This window comes from Acanthopagrus latus, chromosome 9 (assembly GCF_904848185.1).
Source record: "Acanthopagrus latus isolate v.2019 chromosome 9, fAcaLat1.1, whole genome shotgun sequence".
Classification (NCBI taxonomy): domain Eukaryota; kingdom Metazoa; phylum Chordata; class Actinopteri; order Spariformes; family Sparidae; genus Acanthopagrus; species Acanthopagrus latus.
This window is the reverse complement of record NC_051047.1, coordinates 14006996-14026513: the sequence shown is the minus strand read 5'-3', so window position 1 is coordinate 14026513 and position 19518 is coordinate 14006996. Positions and strand designations below refer to the sequence as shown.

Here is a 19518-nt window from a genome sequence, read left to right as displayed (position 1 = left end):
GTCGTCTAAGGTGGGGCATTCTGGGAGGGAGGCGCACACACAATCTGAGATACAGCGAGAGGGGGGATTAGTCTTAACGGCCTCTAAAACTGCGAAACAGCGGGAGACTGGATTTAGTGTGAAAGTGGAACTAAAGACAGGATGAGTCATAGAGAGCACAATATAAGACACAGACACAGGCAATTAAAGCAGAAGGAGCAACTCAAAGGTAATTAATTCACATGTTTTTCTGTGGTTTCTGAGCGATGGGAAGACATCGTGTGGCAGTGAGACGGGGTGGGGATAATGGGGGCCCCGGGTGGGGGGGCAGGAGTTTGGAAACCTTTAAGGATCAGCTAATCGCAGTTGGCTCTTTGTTTGTAATCAGTGGAAATCCTCTTGAGCCTGGTTCACCGAGGACTGCTGACAATCAGGGGAAACAGCAGAGGAGGAGGAGATGAACGAATGTCCGTGCACCTGCACCACCGCTGAAGTGGCGGTGGATTTAAGTGTAACACTGCACCACGCAGCTCCCGCGGAGGCAGCAGACTGTTACAAGAAGGTGTCAGCCATGATGGTGACTGCACAGAGGCCAGGGATTAATACTGAATTGTGCAGATAAAGGAACATGTTTTTATTTTGTCTGGAACTTTATTTATATTCACAACAAAAGAATAGCTTAGAATAGCAAAAGAATAGCTAGTTATTTCAATCTAGTACGGTTTGAAGTATGGTAAATTGCCATCTAGTCATCCTATGATAACAGGTTTAGAAAATGTTTCGTATTACAAACTCGGACGTGCACTTGGGCGATTTGACAAAAATATACATGTTGGAAGTCAATATGATCTTTGGGTCCAAGTGATCTGACTTCATTTGGTGGATTAGCCACAAATAGACATTCCTATCTGTTATCATATTCATAAAGTGCTTTTGAATTATCTTTAATCATATCAGTGTTGCAAAACAAAATTACATCTACAAAGTAGTGGATTTTAGCCATGTTTCCAACTCCTAATGGATTCTTTTAACATTCCTGGAATGACAAGATATTAGAGCTGCAGTGTAGCTGAAAAAAACCCCCCAAAAAACTCTGACATTTGCAATTTATTTGTTTTTCTGCAATAGTCTTTGTGATATGAAAAACATTCAGAAGTTTCCTTCCAAACAGCTTAAACAGCTCTTTTTGGAAATGATCAATCGTTCTAAAATGACTAAGGTGATTTTCTTAGGTGAGGTCTCTCAGAAGCAAAAAACTCCCATGTTACCAAGAACCCTTAAATTGGATGAAATTATTCAATAATAGACCAACTTCTCGATTAGTCATGGAAAATGAGAACCGTGTGAGTTTTCCTTTTGTGTCAAGCGGTAAAAAAGCTGTAGCACGGCATCCTTTGAGTTAATCAGCTTTGCTCTAAATGGCACATCCTGCGATGTAACTATTGCACACATTGCAAGAGGACGCTGAAATATTGTGCAGCACTACAAGATGTACACAAACCCGCTAAAGAGGTGAGGTTCGAAACTGGTTCGCTTGCAGGATTCGTTTCTGAGTTGCATGCACACCTTTAAACAGCTGATACAGTGCGTCATTACTGTGAAAATAAATCTGCGGTAATCAGTGCTTTATCAGTGATTGCCTCACGCACAGTGGCTTTGAAATTATTTGGAAACCCAAGAATGGCACAGCGCCTGGGGCTCCACTCAGCTGGCACTCCCTAAGCCAACCAAGCTGCTCTCGGACATCCCCTCTCAGAAGGCCCCACCCTTCCTGACAGAGGAAACACATGTTATAGGATACATCCCTGTTTTAGAATAGCTTGCCTGGGATGGTCAATATTGGACTGAGCTGCCTATTTTGTCCCACGGCCACTTTCTCACACGAGGAGTAGCGGAGGCCCGTCAGCCCCTCGTGCAGGAACACACAAGGTGCAGCAGAACTCTCTCAAGAAAAAGAAAGCTCATTATCTGCCGCTGATCCCGTCTCTGTTGTCGGCATCTTCAGGTTAATACCGAAATGAGCAGTGTGGCTGCTATAGCAACTAAGATGGATTTGACATTTCTGGAGTCTCAAGTGAGACGCTTGACAAAGGGCCAGTTGAGAAAATTGAAAAATGGGTGACAGCTACAAAAAGGATGAAGAATGCACCAATCCAAGCACAAAAATAACAGTGCACAACTTTTGCTAGTCGCGAGGGAGAAATGTTTTGGGGGACTTTCAAATGCAATCACTCTACGAGACAAGAACAAACAGCTCTGTCATATATTGAGAAGCACAGAAGTTACCTTGGCTAATCTGAAGGGAGTAGCAGATTCAACACACCGCACCGTGAGTGGGGGATGGTGTCGCTGGCCTTTAAATACTGAGGCACTAGAAGGAGATTAAGTCGAGTCCGAGACGCTGAGCTGTTTACTCCACAGCGGTGCTCACAGGGAAGAAGTGGGATGTGATACTGCATGTTTACAACGCTCACCGTCACACGACGGCGTCTGCTCCGAGGCCCAGCACACAACACAGCTCATGGCCGAATGTCAACAGTGCGCTGTCCAGGATCACACTGTTCCCCTCCATCACATACGAGTGTGACAGAGAGCAGGCCTTCAGGCACACAGCCACACCGCTGCTCCCCCATAAACACCACAGTTAACGTTATTTATCCATCCAGGCGAGGGACACCGCCACTGCACAGTGCACACTCACCCCCGTACAATCCTCCCTCCTGACACCGAGTCCCCTGGAAAACAAACAGGGAGCAAACAAAAGCAAAGCCTCAAGGAGAGCTCCGTCTCTACCGTATGCACAGGATTTGACAGAAAAACCAAACACTGATTACCGAGGTCACATGATTTCCTCCTGCGTAAGACTTTCATTTATGTCTTCAAGCTACTTCCACCGCTTTCCTCCCTCTCATTTTTCGGAATGTCAGCTAATAAATCAGCAGACGAAGGAATTTCTTTTATAAAGCTCACTGAATTTGTCACTTTAAAACAGAAGTCATTTGTTTATTGTGGGCAGGGAGCGCACAATGGGCCTGTTTCAGCATTCAGAGATTAAAAAAAGAAAAAAAAAGCTCAGCGGTTTCATGCAAATTTTTCTTGAATGGGCAACCACAGCAGCTTATCAAGATCCATTTCACATCAGATAGCTTGTTTAAACTCTGTATTGTAAGTGCTCAGCACCACACATAATGTCTCCAGCAGTGGTGCAGTACATTTACACAAGTACTTTACTCATCTACAGTTAAGAGGTACTTATACTTTATAATTCCATTTCATACCACTTTTATGCTTCTACTTCACTACATTTCAAAGGGAATTATTAGATGAAGACATTTATTGCGACATTAAAAGTTACGAGTAACTTTTAAAATTCAAAATTTATATCAAAAGCATGTCATGAGCTTGTAAAAAGACTGAGCGTGCATTGCGAAAGATTAAGCAGTGACCCAGCGAAAGGTTTTGGCTCGGCATTTTCAAAGATAGATGTGGCCTCTGAACTTTTGGGCCAAAGAGGTTAAAGGTCCCATATCATGCTCATTTTCTGGTTCATACTTTATTGTCATTCTACATACTTTAATATTTAAAAGTTTTTTATTTCTCATACCGTCCATTGCTTCAGCGCCTCTGTTCACCCTCTCTGTCTGAAGTCTCCATTTTAGCTTCTGTCTCTTTAAGGCCACACATCTTTGTCTGCCTCTCCTCTGTCCTTACAGAGTCTTTAAGGACACCTGTGAGCACTGAGTTATCAGGGCCACTTATGGGTCATTGGTCAAACCAGCCTTCATGTGGGTTACTAAGGCCAGGTAAGCCCAGGTGTCAATGGTTGTTAAGCTGTCTGGGGAGAGAGCTCAGTACTGCATTGTAACTGGGGGATAAGTAATGTCTTAGACCACCTCCTCTGTTCAAAGACGGCGGTTCCAGTTTGACATGGATGGATTCTTTCACTCCTCTTTCAAACCATCTGTCTTCTCTGGCCAAGGTGTTTCCACTGTTGTCCTCAGAGGAATGATTTCTCTCCTTCAGATCTAAGTGGACAGCAGAGTCTTGACCTGCGGAGTCGGTCTTCCTGTGTTGTGCCATTTGTTTATTTACCATGACCTGGGTGACTGAGAACCCTCATCAACACGTTACCAATAACACCTTTACACTGGATTTTGAAGGGAGGACTGACTTGCAACGCAGCACTTATACATTGTTGCATTGTTACTTTCATAACTGATCTGAGAATTTCTCCCACCACTGGTTTCCACATTAACATGAATTCATTTTTAACGTCTGAGAAGCCTGTGCCATCTGTCGTTCCGAGCTCAGATCCAAATCCAAAAGGTGAGGTGCTCCCATAACCACCCAGCTCTCAGCCCGCCTCCTGTAGGTCGTGCCCCTCCCCCTCGTCCCTTCTCTGGCCTACAGTGTGTCAGAGTGAGGAATGCCAGCTATGCAGCCGGCTTGGTGAAAAGTCATTAGAGTTTATCCCCTCCGGCTGTGGCAGGTCTAATCCACATACTGCACAGTGCACAAAAGCCAGAAGAGTGAACGCTGAGAACTGCAGAGATTTTAGACCCTGTTTAATTAAGCTAACAGCATGCACTGTGGGAAAGAGGGCAACATCATAGGGAAGGACTAACTTTGCACTGAAGAGCTTGACTTCTATCTGTTTACACACATAATGATGCGTTTATCCGCCTCTGCTTTGGTGCCTTGGGTGGATTCGAATAAGGGCCCGAAACTTTCAGGGAATTCCCAGATGAGCGATAACAACGTCAGGAGTAACTTTCACTTTCATCCCTGCAGTCTGATAGCAGTCGGACCGGAATTTTAAATAGTTCCTCAAACGCTTCACAGCAGCCCTCCATCCTCAGCACAAAACAAATAAACACTCCTCAAACACATCTTTATCTGCCTCTCCTCTGCTTTTAGTGATACTTGAATTATGAATGCTAAAACATGCCAGTATTCTGTACTGACAAATTATTTTGAGCTCAAAATCTTTACACAGGAAACCAGCTTTTGTATAGGCTAATTGTATGCTAATCCGTCCCTCTGAGTTACACCACATCCGACAGCCGCTGCCCTGGCGTGATCTCAGTAGCCAGTGTGAATGGGAGGTCAGTGACCACGGCGAGGCAATGTCAGAGCAGCAAGAGAGAGAGAGAGAGAGAGAGATGACGTTTAAAGCAGATTAACCTACTGAGAAGGGACAAATCGCTTGACACTAAATCCCAGGAGTAGCCTCGGTAACAAGAGGAGCAAACAGGTGGGAAAAAAAAGAGTTCATAAAATAATGAAATATTCTGATGTTGACATGCTAAATGACTTGTGTTTCTGTTATAAAACTGTTGATTAAGGGAGGGTGAAGGGCAAACACAAAGTAGTATTCAAAATCTAACAAGAGTCCACATTGTATTGTCTCTGTGGAGCTAAATGCACATCAGCATTAGGGCTGTCACGACCTCAGATCATTACACAATTGTTGGCTAAAGGAATTCATGATAACAATATTAAGTGATATTCATAGAAGATTCACAGAATGGAAAACAACTCCCATGCTGGCGAGCAAACTTTTTTGCGGGTGTAACCCAGACAGGAGCAGCAGAAGACCAGGAGAAAGACGGAAGAGGCCAGTGTGTTTACCCGCAAAACTACAGTTTATAAACCACAGACATGTCTTTACCAAATGTAATGCCAACTGATCCACCAGTTGTTGGGACATTTCAGTGATTTAAAAAAAACACAAATGTCAACCTCATGGTAGCAATAGAGGAAAAGTCAAAGAATCACCCAAATCTTTGGGATCCATTGCCTAGGGACCGTCAATAACGATTATCAACAATGCATCTAATAGTTGTTGAGCCATTTCACTCTGGACCAAAGTAGTGTACCAACAGACTGACATGTTCATTCCTAGAGCAAACTGCCAGCATAGCTAAAAATAACCAGAGTTTATCAAGGCTATCAGAGTTCAGAGGGTTCAAAGCGCTGGCGTGTAGCATACATCAAAGGATAAAATCAACTTTACGCTTGACAGGCCAAAGAGGAAACCCCCACCCAGGAGAGAGAGGGCAAATCCTGTAATTGGCAGTGATTCAAAAACGGAGAAAACGCCATCCATCGGGTGGAAAAAATAATGACAAGGTTCGGAGTGTTAGCACACAGCCAACCCTCCAATCTCCTCTGTCATGGTAAAAGCCGTGTTCCCGCAATTACGAGTTAATGGTCAGTTTCAGCGACGGATGGGAGGGAAACGTTACTTTAATAGACAAATCAAGGAGGCTCGGAGAGTAAATGCACCGCGCAAAAAGAACACAGGAGGACTTAAAAAGGAAATGTGATACTCATTAGTCTGCACTTTCTAGACATTTCTCCTGCAGCCAACATGGATGTGGTGCTCAGTGTGCATGCAGGAGTAGTGTTGTGCTTTTCAGGGCTTAATCCGATGAGCTTAATCTGTAGGCCGGTGCACGTGTGCAGTGCAGTGATTTTGTCTTTTGGAGTTTTTTAGGCTTGATCATTTTCATCTGTTGGCTAACACTCTGGCTGGCCCCTCATAAAATTAATGACTCAGTGGTGGCGGGCAGAGCGGCGTCCACCTACACATGATATATTTCGCTCATTCATTTGCTCATGTGTGGGCCGGGGCTATGTAAAGACCTGTTTGTAGTGGCGCCATTCATGTGACTGTTAGGGGCTAATGGACCCTGGTAGGCCTGCACTCCCTCGCACGGCTCTGATGCAGCCAAGGCCATTAAAAACATGGCACAGAACTACTGCCATTAGAATAAACTGTGTCTACATTTAAAAGGGTTGTTCTCAAGATATCCGTTTGCAGGTGGCAGAATGACTCTTCAAGTTATGACTTTGATATAACATGTCCAACCACTATAAGCAAGACTAACGGGGCTTCAAACAAAGCACAAGTAAAGCATTGCTCATTCAGTTCAGGGCCCTGAGGGGGACGGTGAAAATCTGTGTACCAAACTCCCTCCAATAGTCGGGAGGTCAAGACTCTGATGGATGAGATGCTTCAAAGATTTCAAAGATCTGTTTTGCAGTCTGTTGCACAACATGTGAAGTTCAATCTTTGCTCCATTTACTCAAAGCTCGCTCTTGATCGGATCACAGACAATGATGCCAGAGTCGTTATCGGTTTACAGAGGAAGGCAAACTGGATTAACCACATTATAATCACAGAGGGAAAGCAAAGCTACGGGAATTGTGATTCAGTACATCCTTCACAGCTGCACTTAGGTGTGTGCTGTGCTGACTCAAAAATAGCAACCGTAATGGCCCCGAGGATGGAGGCGGAGCATGGCTCCACTTGACTGCTAAACTGCTGATGATAATGTGCCGCAGCCATGGCTCCACTGCAGGATGTATAGCAGGAGGAAGTTTGATTGGTGCTGTAAATGTATGAGGGAAGGATTTAGACGAGTCTTCCGTGACAGCGACCACCCAGCAGCTCCAGCCTTCTGCATGATTCTCCATAAAGGAGCGTGAAAACTAAACAAACTGTCAGAGTCGCAGAGGTAACGTTCCAGCCTGCAAAACAAACTTCACCTCAGCAACAAGCCTTGATAGGAGAAAAGACGCTGTTGGGAAGAAATACACTCCGCATTTATAAATTATGAGTGCTGGATTCCCGTAGGAACAGAGCAACGTATATGTTCTGAGAATAGAACAAGTCCCAGAGGAGCATGCACTTGCTAACAGGAAAGACACCCACTGACCGGGCCCTTTAGCAGGCTGCCTCTCTGTTATGGTAACCTCCTCTGTGCTACAAAACAGCTCTCCGCTCCATCAGGCGGAACACTCAGACAGAGTGGGCGGTTTAACGGCGAGCCCTGCATAAAAACTTCTCCTCGGACCAAAATACAGCCACAGGAAACCTGCTCTATCTAGGAAAAGACAGGCCTCGGCTCTCCCACAAGGAGATGAAGGACAGGAAGTCATGGGCACTTCCTGTTCAGGCAGGCAGGGTGGAAAGATTTTGGGCCTTCTTAGCCAGCGGTGGCAGTGAGGCTTCCACAATGACTGTAGCCGCATCTGTGTAATGGAAATGCCAATATGAAACGTGACAATGATGTAACTGGCATGAAATCGACATGGATCCCCGGAAACAAAAATCAATAGAAGGCTGATTACACTGCACACCGGGTTTTTTGATGGCAGTTGAATACATCCCCGTTTCCCACACTGAGTCAGGCAACTGTTAACTCCGGTAATCACACAATGTGACCTCAAAACTACTTCTGGGACTCAAATTTCAAATTCAACACGTATTTTGACATGTGGTTAAAATACATTCTGGCACAATGAGAGGTTGCCTATCAGCTGTCCGACAGAGATAAGCTGAGTGCAATGCATGTCCCTGATATTTAATCAGTTTTCATTTTGCAGTGGAACAAATTGTGTCTGTCTGGCCATCGGATCATTTGGGTTGGCTTCGCAGCCACAGTATTTAGTGATGTGTGCTAACCAGGGTCGGTCGGGGCTGGATTTCAGTCTTTGTTAAGTGCTCTGTATTATCTCGACCTTCGTTCGCTCAGAAGAGGAATTCTCTCAAGCTCTCCCGCTCTGAGTGGCAAATCTGGTTTAGATTACAACCACAACTGCCAAGAGCCATGCCCGAGCCCATGCAGTCCCATTTTATAGTGAGTTTGATGGGCGTGCTTTATTTCTCACTTTTCCTTGAAGCCTTCTTTCCACAGAACCATGCATCACCGCTAATATCTGGGTCTTGTGGAGTTTAAATGTTTCCATTACAGTGACTGTAAGCAGCCTTCACACATTCATTAAGGCACAGAGCATTAAAGGGGCACTATGTGGTTTTGGACAAGAAATTAAAACCCAGAATTTTAATATTTATGATATCACTGAGGCAATAATACAAACTCTGAGATCCTTTTTCCATAACTGAATAAACAAGCTGTTCTCAGAGGGGAAGAAAAGGTCCCCTGTTTGAAACCAGAAAGATGGCAGGGTCCGCCACATACCAACAAAGTGATAAGTTTGTTTATTCAGTCATGAAAACAAAGATTTTATCATCTGGTTAACATGTCTTCCCCAAAACTACATAGTGCACCTTTAACTCTGAGATGTTTGAGGACATCGGTGCCTGATTGCTGCAGCATATAACAGCTGACAGGTGGAAAAACGGAGGACCTCGCTTGCTTTTTCTTCTTGAGTCTTGAGATGCCAAGAGGGGACGGTAGCCAGGTTACCTCATCCACCTGTCAGCTGTTCAGCAGTTTACCTGTCAGTATAATGCAATACGGTTCAACAGCAACACAAACTGCAGCCCCTAAAGTGATCATGAAGTTAACCCCTTTCAACAAAAACTGAATACTATATCCTTCATGAAGGCAGGATTTATTTCAGGACCGTTTTATTACCCTGCATCAGTTGTGTGCACTAATAAACTGGCAGCTAAGTGTACGCGGCGCAGTCTTCAGGGAAATTAGCTTTGGGGGAAAACATTCGTCAACATCCGAACAAACTGCTGGTCGTTATGTAACTTGATCAAGGCTTTATTACTCAATGTTCTGAACTGTGAGGCGGCTCAATGGTTTATACATATTGAAGACAGCTGAGGTGTTGGAAAGTTGATAGTTTTACAGGATTTTTGTACCAATCCTGGGTTTTGTTTCGCCCCCCAGTCCAGGAGACAGAGAGAGTCTCTTAACGGGAGTGTCGGTTACTAGAGCAGCCTCATGTATTATTGACCCGTCCAGAGAGCTCATCTCCAAGAACTCATCTCCAACCCACCCCCTCCCGCAGGTTTGTTCTTGTAGAGTACCATTTACCATCACAGTAACAGCTTATGCACCCTTTTAGTCGGATACCATCAGGCCTTGTAGTGACAGATAGACAGACAGATAGAGAAACAGAGGAATACAGAGGGAGGTCAAGCTGCTTAGGTGTTGCACACCACGGACAGCCCTGTAATCTTCAGACCACAGCATATGTGACAGCCACCAATGTCTGCTCCGATCACAAACAGCGGAGGAGATGCTTTCTTGCAATTTGGGAAATGTCAGATAAAATGATCCATGATTAAAAAGAACGTACTACAAAATCTCTGCTCGATAAGGTGACTCTTAAAATCTGCAGAGCACATACCTGCTTAGCGTCATGACTAATAAATCTGTGTCCGCGGCATGAGAGGACGTGAATTTAACCTCAATCAAAGAGGGAACATGTTCTGTCAGAGCTGGAAGTTGAAAAAAAAGTCCCGGACACGTTTAAATAGTGTGTCAGAGACTTTAAACAATGAACACACCTATCTGAGGCATTCCTGGGATTTCCACATCTTGGGGAAATGTCCAAACCTGGGTAGTTAAAAAAAGCTGGAGGTGTGCAGGTGTTGTGTTTTTAATCAAGTGAACTGAGGTGTGTATTTCACAATCTCAGAAAAAATTCCTGAAGGGGACACCTACAGAGCTTTCGTAAATTGGAAATGTAACACCAATAGAAGACCTTGGGGCATTTTCCAGCCATGCACGTGGTAACAAAAGCGGGTGTTTTAAATGTGAACTTGGGACATCTACAGACAGCCACACTGTTTTCACACTGAGAATACAGCATCTATAATAGGACCACTAGCTGCACGGCTAACTGAGCTAACTGGCTAACAGCATCTGGACTTAGCAGCAGCTCGTGGTTACTCTGACAATATGCTGCCCCCTATTTGTTTGGCGTATGAATTCAATGGTTGGCCAAATCTTACAAACTGCACTTTTAAGTTAGCTTCTGCAAGGAAGCTTCCTGCAATGCTCAGCGAGCGCCACCATCAGAGGCCACTTCACAGGCACCAGTACTGAGGGCTCATGTTTGTGGAGGCGCAGGCTGATTGGCAGTGGACCGAACCAACTGATCAGAACTGTGATGGAATCGGAACCAATCCTTAATAACTTCAAAACACATCATCATTAGCACAACTGCTTTCAGTACATATTATTATATTTCACAAACATATATTCTTTCAATGATTATTTTAATGGTTATTGAGGGGGGGACAAATCCCTGTTTTCCCCAGGATGAGGGGTTACGGACCTCCCCCTTCGCCCGCCTAATTTCCACCTATGCATGTAAAGCTGAAGGGGAGGGCGCGGTTTGTGCGGTGATCTCATCTTACGTGACACTGCATTTTCTGCAGCAGGAGCTCATCACTGTGTGACTCGAGCGGACAGGCTGTAAAATGTTGTCAGGTGATGCAGGAAGAAGAGGGAGTCAGAGATTGTGATAGAGGGGAAATGGGGGCGATTATGTGCATCTAGGGAGGACGAGCGGAATCAGCTTGTTGATGTTGATGTAGAATTGTAATTGGGTGAAACCGCATGACAAGAGCCGCTGTCCACCTGCCAAACACATTAAGAAGCATCTAAATTGTCCATCTGCCATTTTGACAAGCACAAAGACCCTCAAGAGACACGAGAGAGAGCTTGTCAGAGCAATTTGGCTTTCAAAATGGGATTTTTTTTTTCCATGATGTTTAATGCCTGACAACGAGGTTAAGCGGCAACACGTGTGCTCTGTCGTCAAACATTTTGACGTTCATTTCTGCGGCACACTTTTCCCCTTCTGGTTGCTCGGTGACTCAGCTATCCGTGTGCGCACTGTCCATGGGCGGCTAATGGCGTCACTCCTATATAATGACACCCATCTGGTGTACAGCTCCCTCGGGCCTGGCACACAGCGGGAACGCTGAGGGTCCTAGTGTGTGACCATTAGGCGGCAGGGCAGTTAGGACTATTGATTGCAATTACACAACTGCCCCCCAGCTGCTTCATACACTGTATACACACAATAAACATTTCCAGCCGCCATTGATTTGTTATATACACATCAGCTGATACCTTAATGTCGATTAAACAAGACTCCTTACGTGACTCTGCACGAGGCAAAAGCTGGGAAAGTCAGTGTCCTGTGTTGTTTTCAAGCGCATCACCTGCGCTACAAATTCAAAGCTGATGACAGCCATCATGGAGCTAATAGTGCTCTCAGCATGCCTGAAGTGTGGAGAAACAGAGGGATGGCTCAGCTGAGGGCTCTGACCTATTACAAGTCTCTCTGCTCTCCACTTCAACAATAAACAAAGACGCTCTGGCCAGAGTGCGCCTTAACAAAAATGCACAAATTGTTAGGAGAGGAAGAGAGCAGCGAGGTGCACTTGACCCTAAAACAGAGTTGAGAAACTGCTGTGTGACCACCAAGCATGTACTATATGTATGTTATATAATGGAAACTAAGCAATAAGTTTTTTTGTTTTTTTTTGTTCCAAAAGGACATAATAAATGTGTAGCACAAGCTGAAATAACAATCAGACTGGGTGATAACTGCCACAATTCCCTCTTTATGTTCCTGGAACAGATCCCTCTATTCCTGCTGTGGTATTTACATGTTTCGTGGAGGAATTCATTATAGGCTGCGTGGACAGCCGTCTTGTGTACAGTCACATTCTTGTCCCACTGAAAAACTTCAGCAAACACTCAAGCTCAACAACACAGCGTTCACATATGTGCACTTGGTGCCTGGTTAACAAGAGCCAGAGGGTTATTACTAGTATCATGCAAGGATTACTGAACAGGTCTGCCAGGTATACAGTTAAGGCCTCTGGATCAGAACCTGTGTGGGTATGAATATTTCTGCTGGGATAGTTGATCAACTGACTACGAAGCAACCCAAACTGACTCCCAACTGCAACTACAAAAACACACAATATGACCACAAAAAGTCACCAAACGACCACAAAATAAACCAAACTACACAAAGACACAAAAAGACTATGAAAAAGAAACAAAATGTCTACAATAAGACACCAAACAACTATGAAGGGACACCAATAACTGAGTGAAAATACACAATTACTACAAAAGACACCAAGCAACCACAAAAAAACTACAAAACGACAACAAACAATGAAGAAGAGACACTAAATGACCAGAAAACATCAACTAAAAAAAAAGAAGAGATTATGTCTATAAAAAAACATAAAATTAGTTCAAAAAGACACTAAATGATTAAAGTCTTGCTCATATGTTGGACGGGTAGGTGGCATTTTATTTCTCTGTTTCCAGCAACCTGTTTTTTCTCAATCTGTCTGTGGCTGCAAGCTTTTTGGAGGAAGAAACGCATCATTTCATATTATAAGTTGTTTACTCGGCATTTATGACAATGATTCAATTAACCATTGTTTTATATACAAGTCTTAACACATCCTCACTCACAGAACAGTTGTGCCCCCCCTCTTTAAAACCCTGGCGCTCCCCTACATACAAAAGTTTCTAAACCCACCACTGTACACATCTGCCCGTTAGTTTAATGGCAACTGCACTGCTGCATGCCTGCTGATACAAACACCAACAACAAATGTCCCACGCAGACTTTTCTGCGAGTCACTTCAGTCCTCCTTAAACAAGTTGATTTCCAAACATGCATACTTGTATCCATTTCTGCTCTCCTCCCTCTGGCGTCTCTGGCAGCGCACCAGAGTGAGAATGAATAAATAATACGAAGGTGTGGTTGGATGTCTGGGATCCTGACTCAGGATTCCATTTCCCTGACAGAGGGCCTTGGACGGTGTCCGTTTCTGTTACCTAGCAACTTCTTCCAGGAAAGCTGGAACAATCGGACGGAGCACCAAACACCCAACACAACTCAAAACAAAAGGGGCCGACTCCTTTTTCCTCCTGAGCTCGGAGGAAAACTGACACCGAGGAGGAGGCGCTCTCGGCAGGTCCTCGTCGCCCAGATGTTCCAAAGTGGACGGTCAAATTCAAGCATTATGTCACCATCACTGGACACTCTGTATGTGTCTGAGGCATGAAACTGACGCCACGCGCTTTCCCTTGCGAAGAGGTTTTGTGTCATCTCAGTGCATCCCCATGAAACCGAAGCCCTCATCGACACCAAGTACAAAACACCTTGATCTGCTGGAGCACTGATTCCTTACAGACTCTCCAGGAAATGAGACACTTAGAAAAAAAATGGAACAAACGTGCCTGGAAGTGACTTTTTCTCAAACTTTGAGACATTATAATAAAGTTTTCAAAGTGAATGCAATGTTCTGTAAATGAGACTATAAATGGAAGAGTCTACTCTTTTTTCTCACATTGGAAGGTGAGGGCCACTCACTCCGTACTTCTTCCACCCAGCTGATCCGAAGTCAGCAGGGTGAGGATGCAACTGAAGGGACTTCCATGAACGTTGGGGCAATTTATCACTGCTCACATGCATTAAATGTTCTGCATAAACTAAAACCAATCCTAGTTTTTAATAGTGTGCTTTATGTGCAAAACTCCATCTTGTTATTTGCAAAATCTCCCCTTCCCTAATTGTTCTCCTCCTGTCACATTCATTCACTCCGAATCACTCTCTACCACTCTTCCTCTCACGCATCTGACCTGTAGTTTTTCCACCCCGACAGCCCACATGTGCTCCAACCCAGCTGATCCAAAGTCAGTGGTGACCTTTGCTGAAAGTGCGCGTAAAAGCAGGTTTTAGGCAGAAGTCTCGGCACTGACCGAGGAGGTGCTGAGGAGGAAGAGGAGGAAGAGGAAAATGGGGGACTTTAGGTGTGTGTGTGTGTGTGTGTACTTACAACCAGCACGGACGTCCTCACCACCTCAGAGACACTCTGCCTGAGTTCAGCCGCCGTGCCAGGTTTACCCAGACCCCGCGTAAACCTCCTGGTCTCCGGGTGCGCTGGAGTCGCCATCGCCGCGCACCGCTTGGCATCAATCAACCCGCTCAAACGGCGAAGTTTTTACAAGGAGATCATCGCCGGTTTGTCCGCGTCTCCAAACCCTGCCTCTAGTGAGCACCACGAGTGTGAAGCTGGGTCATGTTGTGGTGTGGCTGCTGCTGATCCACTCCCACCTCTCCGTCTCATGCTCCTCGCTTTTTAAAAAAAAATTGTTGTTGTATTATTCTGGCGCGCTGGCTCCTTCCCTCGGATTTATTGTTGTCATGATAAATATCCTCTTGAGGAGTCTTTCATCGGCCGTCCTGCGCCAGACAGGAGGTGTGTAATCTGTTTGCGTCCTCAGCGCACTCCTCCCCTTACCGGCTTAAAGGCCAGCCCACTGCTGGCTCTGTGTGTGTGTGTGTGTGTGTGTGTGTGTGTGTGTGTGTGTGTGTGTGTGTGTGTGTGTGTGTGTGTGTGTGTGTGTGTGACAGAGAGAGAGAGCTGCCAGGCCTGGACTTTGGACAGCAGCCATTTATAGTGACATTGACTGAATCAATATTTTCCTATTAGCACTAAAAAAATCACAACTCTCATGAACACTAGAGAACACTTTCACAGAGCAACCTGACCAGGGCGGGTTAATAGGGAATGATTTACCCGCTGGTTCACTGACATTAACTATAACAAGAGGTCAGCTTACACTTACTACTAAAAACATTTGAGGTGCTTTCTTTGGTCCTGAGAAAAATTTTTTTTAAAGGTGCAATATATAAGAATTGACCACCTGTTGAATTCATACTCCAGACCAACAGGGGGCAGCGCAAGTAAGGACCAACAGCTGCCCTGGCTTTTTATAGTGGCCAAACTGTGTAATACAGGTGATGCACCTCGGCCTAAAAATACTTTTTCCCATAAGTTTACATTGTGAAAGATGTGCCTGTAAAACAATGAATACATTTTTTTGAGCCATAAGGTCCAGTAACATTTGGAAAGTCTAGAACAGCAGCACCATTACTTTATCTCTATTCAAGTGCACCGGGCGCTAAACAGGCAGTTAGCTGGCAGCAGCCTCTAGTGCACGTGCTCAGAAGAGCCCTGGCCAGGAAGTCAGACATTTTTTTGCGTCATGTGCCACAGAGCAGCTTTTGCATGGCTCTCTCTCTCTGTCTAGTAATAGATCTATGCTATGACCCAGCAAAGTGGCTAGGGGCTAGCTGGCTAGCATGCTAACTTAAATCAATATCTCTGTATCACAACAGAGAGGTGTAGCTCCATCATCGGGATCAATTTACATCACCAGTACCAACATGACCGTCACCTCAGCACAAAAAAAGTATTTAAAAAGGTAAACATAGTGACGAGCTGCAGTTCTGTTAAGGCACAGCTAGCTGGCTAATATCTGGGACCGGCTCTACAAGGTTCCAGCTATGGGTTTTGGTGAGCATTACAGGAGACGTAACCAACACGACTGTTGGGTGTGTAGTCTTTCGAAGTATGTAGTTTCAGTCTTGTACTTCATTAGTTTTATTACTGTGTTTTTCCCGGCTGAAAAAATGAGGTTGTTATTTCAGGAGGGTTTTAAAGGTGCAAGCTTATTATTTTGAGATGCCAAGCAGGGTATAATTTATATACTTAGTAATTATTTTGAGAAACTGCCAGTATCTTAAATAACTTATCTTAAAATACTAAGCCATTAGTTATTATTTTGACATACAGAGTGATGTATGTTTTGTGGTACTCATGACTCTATATACTGAGTCATTATTTACAGATGCCAAGTCATTCAGTTGAGATACCAAGTAAGCATTTTGATATACTAAGTCATTACTTGGTACAGAGTCATTATTTTGAGATAATAAGAAATATTTTTTCTCAGAAAGTTGTCATCATAATGACTCAGGATCTTTTGTTTCCATCACATTGGTGGTAGAGGGCTTCCGCATGTGTAACCATACCCTGATGTACAGACACTGTGGTTGCGGCCAAACATTTTGATCAACGATGCCACCTGTAGGTCAAAGCTGTAAACACACCGAAGAGCCGCCTCGCACCGAGCGAACGACCATGTTTTCCTCTGGTGGAAACTTCACTCCTGCCTCTCGTGCTTCAACAAAAACACAAACAACACAAATCTAAATTTGAATAAGTTTGTTTTTTTTATTGCTTTCATTTCCAAAGAGCTCTCTGTTGTCTGGAAAAAAACCGCTGCAGTTCAAAAGCAGAACTGAGTTTGTTTTTTTTTCCCCATCTCATTTACTTCACTGCAAAACCCTGTCAAATGCATATTTCCATTCATTTAGTACCATAAAAAGATCTGGCATCTGTATACAGGAGGCAGCCTAGTTCAGTGAGGGCGACGGCGCTTGGAACTGAAAGTTTCTATTTTGTTTCACACATAATCTTTTAAAGCTTTCAATTACACTCACTTTCATAATACAATGATTATGATCAAAACTCACATTTTCTCATACAGCTGCAGGGGAACTTTAGTTAATAATAATAATAAAAAAAAGCAAAATAGTCTAAGACGTATTCATACAACAAAGAGAATAGAATAATTACTTTACTTGAAATGGCATCAATCTGTGATGGCGGCTACCCCTGGCCACGTTTCGATCAATGCTAGGCTTACGTCAATAATACAACAAAATAATTTCATATTTTCTTCACCTTCTTCTTTTTTAACAAGAACACATTGTGCTGGGCCCGATGTGAACAGAGCATTGACCATTAAAGGGTGGCCTGTTTTTTTACATGATTTAAAATTTCATGGAACGCAGTAGAGGAGACAAGCTCCTCATTCCCGATGTAACAAAATAGCATTAAAAAGTCCAGGATGTTGGTATAAACCAGTTTTGGCACTGAAGTTTGCAGGACATTTTCAAAGCAGCAGTTTGTTTTTTTTGTTTTTTTTTCTCGATAGAATGAAAAAGTAGACCAAAAAACGTTATGACAATGCAGTGACAGTTTGACCATCTAAGAAAGAATGCTGGATATCTATATCAACATGTTCCTGCTGTAAAAACAACCAATGGACAAAATGTAAAACCAGAAAGATAGGAAGTGGTTCAGACCATTAGAAAAACAGTATAAAATGACATCCTTAAAAAGAGGTTTCAGAGTTGAGGGTAAAAATGCCAAAAAATGCAGTCTCTGATGCAGTCTAAACCAGCGGACATGTCACCATTAAAGCATTAAAAAGCACCAAATGTGCATGGACACATGTACAAATGTCCCAGATATGCGTAGAAAAGAAAAGCAGAGAGTCCGTGGGGTGGGGGTGGGGACAGGAGGGGCAGAGTGCCACCCGAGGGAGACGGTGTGTGGAAACAAGGTGAGCCGACTTCAGTGAGGATGGGACTCTTTGTTGTTCAGGACACGAGCGACACTGGAGGGGATCGTGGCACTGCGGATGACCTCCATCCACCTGCGGGCAGAGAACACAGTTTTTGAATCAACCCCTCTGACATCCGTGACCGAACAAAGCCGCAGATACGTTTAGTCAACGTGCATCCGTACCTCTCAAAAGTGTATTCGCTCTCTGATCTGAAATAGTAGACGTGGGACTTGAAATGCAGTTTGAAGACGTAGTCCTTGTGGATGTTTTCAGACTCTGAGGGGACGGTGACCGAGTAACCCAGCAGAGGAAGGCTGGCCAGTGGATAATCATCCTGAGGAGAAAGAGGAAAAAAAAAAGGACAAAACAATTGGCATTGAATCCAAATTTACTTTGGTCTGTCAAAAACAACTCCCACCTCGCCAAGAACAAACAGTAAAATGACTCATGCATTTGTTTGTGTTTATTTATTGACATTGTAATATCTAATATTTTATTTACTTAAACTATTCCTGACTATCTATCTTTTCTACATATCACCAGTAGGTATGCAAGCAGTCGTCTGTCTGTGCTCGCTCTGCAGCGCAGTCAGTGTGATGTATAATCTTCTGGGCAGAGGATTGTGGGTCACAACAGCCAGAAAAGCGTGCTGGCTTGCGTACTGTGACTGGATGCAGCAGTTTTAGTATTTTTGGCAGGCTGTATTTGGCCTACTATGTGTTATCTGACTAAATATTGTGGTATGGGTGTCCTGCAATAAAAATGTACTTCAAGTGACAAAAGTTAAAGTACTTGTTCTTGAAAACTGTCCCAGATGACTGGTGTATTACTCTATATTTCATTATAAGAAGCAGCAGTTTACAATGTTTAACAATCAAAAGCCTCTGATTCAAAAAGTCACACTGGCCGGTGAAAATGTAAAACTCACAGTATAGAGTTCATAGACATCTAACTAAGATATTCTGGGGCCGGACGTGAGATGACATGGGACAGCCTGTAAACCTCGATTATGACACACAGATTTGAGATTCTACACCGAGACGTGATGCCTTTAGTCCCAGAGGAGGGTAAACACCGCGGGAGAGGCTGCCATGTGTTCACTGGACAAACGGAGACGGGAGTGAGCGCTCGTCACCTGGTGAGACTTGTAGAAGAACAGGCTGAAGTTGGTGAAGACGACCCAGAGCTTCTGCCAGCCGTTGCTGTTCTTGAACTTCCTCAGTAAGTTTCCTGACAGCTGATTCTAGAGAGAGAGGGAAAAAAAAACAGCAAGTTTGAAATCTGAACCTTTAGAAATTTACACACATTATATGACCACTAGTATTTACACTACCGCGACTACGGCTCTCGACGGTAAATGTGGGATAAGGACTTGTGAGATTAAAGGATAAGTCTGGTGACCGTCTATATTTGTCTTGTTGTTAACAAATATCCAGGAAAAAAAAAAAAAATCAACACTGAACTGAAGTACTGCCGTTTTCCTTTTGCACCTCCATTTTTGTTGTCCAGACATGATGTC

At 44.0% G+C, this 19518-nt stretch overlaps 2 protein-coding genes and 1 long non-coding RNA gene across 7 annotated transcripts in view; 1 reads left to right on the top strand and 2 right to left on the bottom strand.

Moving 5' to 3' along the window:
* The window catches only part of zmp:0000001200 (dedicator of cytokinesis protein 9), an 86131-nt gene extending 71187 nt beyond the window's left edge, over positions 1-14944 (bottom strand). For 2 of the 5 annotated variants that reach the window (XM_037109086.1, XM_037109083.1), the window contains exon 1: positions 14576-14942. In XM_037109086.1, coding sequence (XP_036964981.1) covers positions 14576-14692 — 117 coding nt within the window. In that variant the 5' untranslated portion in view covers positions 14693-14942. Of the gene's footprint in view, positions 1-14575 lie in introns of all 5 variants that reach the window. The other 3 variants (XM_037109072.1, XM_037109085.1, XM_037109082.1) reach the window with 3 other exon arrangements.
* Positions 14945-15784: 840 nt separating this feature from the next.
* Positions 15785-18979, top strand: LOC119026174. The gene is made up of 3 exons (XR_005077061.1): positions 15785-16007; positions 18273-18434; positions 18543-18979. It is a non-coding gene; the product is annotated as an uncharacterized LOC119026174 (long non-coding RNA).
* Positions 16796-19518, bottom strand: part of LOC119026173 (FERM, ARHGEF and pleckstrin domain-containing protein 1) — a 65125-nt gene continuing 62402 nt past the window's right edge. Inside the window, exons 25-27 of the mRNA XM_037110335.1 lie at positions 19135-19242; positions 18182-18333; positions 16796-18089 (exon numbers count right to left, since the gene is read on the bottom strand). Coding sequence (XP_036966230.1) covers positions 18008-18089; positions 18182-18333; positions 19135-19242 — 342 coding nt within the window. The 3' untranslated portion in view covers positions 16796-18007. The remainder of the gene's footprint in view (positions 18090-18181; positions 18334-19134; positions 19243-19518) is intronic.